Source organism: Copadichromis virginalis, linkage group LG12, assembly GCF_057382275.1.
Source record: "Copadichromis virginalis isolate Kocher_CV1m ecotype Utaka linkage group LG12, C_Virginalis_male_GT1.1, whole genome shotgun sequence".
NCBI classification, from domain to species: domain Eukaryota; kingdom Metazoa; phylum Chordata; class Actinopteri; order Cichliformes; family Cichlidae; genus Copadichromis; species Copadichromis virginalis.
Genome location: NC_140629.1, coordinates 2,663,783 through 2,668,811, shown reverse-complemented (window position 1 = coordinate 2,668,811; position 5,029 = coordinate 2,663,783). Strand labels below are relative to the sequence as shown.

General features: G+C 43.8%; 1 protein-coding gene across 2 annotated transcripts; it reads right to left on the bottom strand.

Moving 5' to 3' along the window:
• Positions 1-362: 362 nt before the first annotated feature.
• Positions 363-5,029, bottom strand: LOC146696258 (ribosomal biogenesis protein LAS1L-like). 2 transcript variants are annotated; one of them, XM_085474352.1, is made up of 2 exons: positions 3,554-5,029; positions 363-3,423 (listed from the first exon to the last, which is right to left on the bottom strand). In XM_085474352.1, the coding sequence occupies exons 1-2, from the start codon at positions 4,942-4,944 to the stop codon at positions 3,345-3,347; spliced, it is 1,470 nt and encodes a 489-aa protein (XP_085330478.1). In that variant the 5' UTR covers positions 4,945-5,029; the 3' UTR covers positions 363-3,344. The 2 variants fall into 2 exon arrangements, with proteins under 2 accessions (XP_085330478.1, XP_085330477.1); XM_085474351.1 differs by having other exon boundaries at positions 363-5,029.

Genomic DNA, 5,029 nt, shown 5'->3' with positions numbered 1-5,029 from the left:
TGGACCAGTCCAGCGTGGCTCCTTCCACTTGCGTTTGAGCACCTTCAGCCACACCACCTTTGCCTCCGGGGTCGCCCTGTCCACAGCGTGTAATCCAGATGTGACCTGTTTGCGAAACTGGAGATTCTTGCCACCCCTGTGGTCGCTGTGTTACTGGAATGTTCTCCTGTAAAGGATAGAAAACAAAAAGCCTCTCTCTGGTACACCTCACTAATCTACTGTGTTCATCTAATGTTCCCTTAATTATTCAAAGTTGGTTCAAGATATCATGTTCTGGGCTCTATCCTTTATATTAACTTTACTTAATCTAAATTAGGGCTGAACGATTATGGAAAATAATCTAATTGCGATTTTTTGCCCCAATATTGCGATGCGATATGCGATTATTTTTTAAGGTCTTTGTCTTCTGTATTATTAAACAAAGACAAGCAATACATCATATAGTATGGCCAATACTATATTACATTAATTTTAAACTGTTCTTTCCTGGAAGACAGACCTCTGTTATGATGACATGAGGTGATGCATGAATTGATGACTGACATTTTTATTTAACTTCTTCAATCACAACAGTATATTTGAACATACACAATAGTTTATTTTTAGCTTACAAACATCTGAGCATAAAGTGCTGACAAGGAACCCTGGTGTAAACATTAAAATGAAAGTCAGTACAATGTGCAGATTGCAGAAATATACATAAAAAAAATCAGTGGCTTTACCACACTCAGTTTTTCGACATCTGTGAACTACTAGACAGTCATTCAATTAAAAAATAATATTAAATAAATAAAACTAATAAATAAAAAATACACACATCTTACTGATCTCTGCAGTCAGTAACATTACACATAAAGTGCAAACATAATAGCAATTGTATAAACACACACACAAACACGCCTTTAAAGTTTAAAGGCGTGAAATTGGACGGTCTAGTTCTGATTAGCTAATCAGAAGGCTAGTTCTGATTAGCGTCACCGCTGTCTCGGTGGAGTTTAATAAACTCGGCCGTCTGCTTCTTGCTATCTAAAATATAACCAGACACTGGTGTAAATTCTCGACTGTCTCATACTTCTGTTTAATAAGTTTTCTGTTTGACGTTTAGTCAGCTGTGTGAAAACCAAGGAGGAACCCACCCGGGGGATTAATAAAGTTTTATTTTATCTAATCTAATAACTTTAATCTCAGCCAAACCGATTTACTCACGAACAAACAAAACACTGAAAAAAGCCCAACAATAACATTTTTAGGTTGTCTAAGTGACTTATATATTACGTTTAACCCGAGCAGCGAAACTCCGCGGTGATCTGAAAATGATGTGCCGGGAGTTGTGCCGTTCTCGGCCGCATCAGTAACCCTCGAGCTCCCGGCTAGCTGTCGAGCTGGTGGGTAGCAGACGCTTCTGAAAACGTCGAAGCACTTTTGCAAATATGGGATATCTTGATAAACCGAGCAGATATTTGATGTTTACACAACTACTTTCTCGCCTGAAAATATGTTAAAAGTTTATTTTGTGACCCAGAAAGATTAGTATGAGTAATTTTAAAACTTAGTAGCGGCCGCCATTGCTGGAAACTGGAGTTTGGCTGGGCCGCGCTATGAATTCTGGGATATGGTAGTAATTTGGACAGCCTTCGGCGCGTCGCTGTGACGTAATCGGTCTACAAATGCGGCCTCAGGAGGATGCAGCCCATGAATTGTATAATATAATCGCAGTATAATCGCAGCCTTTGCGGTTAGAAAATTGCACTTGATCATGTCGCGATATTATCGCAAATGCGATATATCGTTCAGCCCTAATCTAAATGCTCTTTATGTGTGTAAAGAGTTTATCTTCTAACCAGGATTCAGTTCATTTTAATCCTTCAACTTAAACATGAAAATAACAATGTCTGCCTCAGTTTTACCATATCTAAATCATCAAACACCCCAAAAGTCCTAAAATGATCCTAAACCCATTTCAACTTAAACCTTAAATCCCCCCTTTATTTTGACACATTTCATGTGTCAAAATAATGTACAAAACTAAAAATGCTCAGTTTTCCCCACTCATGATCCAATCTATGTCATGAAAATGAACTTAAAACAGAACAGTCATCAGTCATGTGCTTAGCCTTAGTCCAGTCTTTACCTCAGTGTCCAGTTGGTCCAACCTTAGTTCAGTTCGTCCGTCCAGTCACCGTCCATTCATACGTATTCACACCAGGTATTTCCTCTTTCTTGCCGAGACAACAAGAAACTGTTCCTCTTTCACAGTTGCGAGTAAACATAACTAACCTCTCACCTATAAATGATTCTCTCTAACTAAGTGTGTGTGTGTATATGTCGTCCTCAAATGCTCTCTCATCTCACCCGTTGCACTTCTGACCTTCCACCAGACCAGAGGCTCATCAAATAGCCTCGTCTAACCTGCTCCTCAGAATAACTTAGACTCTGCTTTCATTAATGCAAACTTTCTGCAACTTAGTCTTTCTGAAAGACACACACTGTTTAAACCTCTGAATGCAATATCAATGCTGCAGATTATATTATTAATGCAATGGTGACGATGACGATTATTTAACAATAGCAGTAAAATAATTTCCCTGCTCCACACTCCCTCTCTCGACCTCTGGTACACCAGAGGTCGCAATACATTGTGTCCTCGCTCTGACCCTCTCTTGTGGTCCATCCGGCCTCGGGCCTCCAGGATCCTCACCCCCTGTGGTCGCCGAGATCTTCTGCAAAGGAAACAAAACACCTTTTCCTGCATCTCCCTAACTTATCATAGTTGGGACTCTTTAATCAAAAGCCTTATCCTAATTATGTTCTTGACTTATAGACTTGTATTTATATATATTCTTCAACGTTACTCATCATTTTACCACTCTCTTAAAACGCTGACACTAACTTCATTTTAAAACCTCACATTTCCTATGTTATAACCTGTTTTTGATATAGCCTTTTTATTTCATTTTGCTCCTTTTAATGTAACAATAAATTATAATTCTAGTTTATCAGACTTAATCAAAACCTATGCTTTCCTTCCTTTGGTCCTTCTTTAAATCAGAACATTTTGTCTTCTGAAAGTTTTATTTCTGCTTCTGCCAACATGTTTAGTTAACGAGCTCGACTGGACAGAAACAATCACAACTGCTGAACCTGCACTGTGCTCATGGTTAAAATTCCACAACATTTTGTCTTCTGAATATTGTATTTTTGCTTCAAAACTGCTTCTAGCACAACAAGAGTCAGCGGAGGCTGGAATGACAACAACAACAACAATCTTGTGCTTAACATAAAACAAAAAATAACACAAGTAACAAAAATAACACAAGTAACTTAAAAAAGCTTCAGTCCACATTTCAGTTTGTTGAGCTCGCTGTTGCTCCAGAGGAGGCCCTCAGCTGGCCGGGCTGGAGGCGAGGCCCCGGGGATGCTGCTCTCCAGCTCCAATGGCTGGTCAAACACAGTCATTATCGAATAATTGTCCACCATGAGGCACGACGGGTCGTCCGACTGTCCAGGAACTTTACCAAGGGCATAGTTCTTCCATGTGACATTATCAGTGCACACCTGCCACGGAGAACCTCTGAGGGCAAGTGCTCTTTCAGCCTGCACGTCTGCCCATTCGCGCTCCTCACTTCTCTCCGAGTCCATCGGTGAGGAGTGTTGCATCTGGTCCAGCAGCATACTCACAGTATATATGGGCTGCTGCTGCTGCAGAGGTGTGCTGGCCTCTGAGCGCTCTGTCTGTGTGTAGATGGAGCAGAGCTGGAACAGCTTCTCTCTGGTTTCCTGAGGGGGGGGATGCTCCATGTCATCCAGGACTAGCTGGATCAGGTGAGGTGTGCTGATGCAGGGGGCATCCAGACATGCAGAGAGAAGCTGCTGCCACCTCAGCTTGATGCGGTCGATGAAAATCCTGTCCTTCATTCTGGCTTTCTTCTGCAACCTTGTCTCAAAATGATATTCAATTTTGTTGTTGTTGCAGAGGAAGACTTCTGAAATCCATGCAGAAATATAGAAACACCTGTGACCGTTGGGCTCTTTGCTGAGCAGCTTCAGTTCCACAAAGAGCTTCTCCAGGAAGAGGTGAATGAAAGACGAAGAGTTAAGCATCTTTAGCAGGGGCAGCCAAAAGCGCAGGAAGGTTTGTGGGACTCTGGGCTCAGTGGGACTGGCACTGTCAGATGTTGCACAGCCTAATGCTTCCAGCTGCTCCATGGTAGGAACAAGAAAACCGTCTTCCAGCGGCACATCAATCAACAGCTCCCTGGACCCCAGTGCAAACTGCTTGATCTCACCCAGCAACGAACTCATGTCTGCTAAGGGGGCCTGCCACAAGCTCTTCCCCTTGTCTTCAGGAGACCCATCATCAAAAGCTTGGTACTGGTCCTTCTGAAAAGAGATCAGCAGCTCCCGAGCGTTTCTGCAGGCATCCACTTCTTTCTGCCTGGCAACGAGCTGCTCATCGGGGCCTCCTCCCAGCTGTCTGGACCAAAACTCCTGCTGGAGCCACTCCAGGGCCACCTTACATCCCTTTCGGCACCATTTCAAAGAAGGAAGAGTCCCATGCGTGATTTCGTGCCTCAGATCCACCATCCACTCGGGGATGTTCAAGTTTCCAGCCAGTTGCCTCCGCGACCAGGCCTTTCTCCCCGGCTGGCGGTCCGTGAAAAGATTAATAAATCTTATCAGGGCCGTCCCGTACATCAGGGTCAAGTCATCTCCGGTAAGCTGTCCGGACCGGTCCCGCACCTGGCAGCGCACGAGGTCTGCTGTGCAGTCCACGGCCACGGGCAAACTATCAGCGCACCTGGCCCTCCAAGCCGATATCCTCTCTAACGCAAACCTCTGCAGAGAGGAGTCCATCGAGTAAAGGTAGTCCCGAACCTGATCCCACTCCGCTTTGTTAAGCCAGGCTACCACATGGCGTGTTTTCTCAGAGCCCTTTTTATTCATTGTGCGCGCTCCGGACCTCACGCTCAATCTCTCACTCACCGGGAAAAGCCGCTCGCCTCACGCAGAGACCATTCGCAGATTTATA

What these genes read in the sequence shown, in the direction of transcription:
- LOC146696258 (XM_085474351.1), bottom strand. Translation starts at nt 4,944, where the DNA reads ATGAATAAAAAGGGCTCTGAGAAAACACGCCATGTGGTAGCCTGGCTT.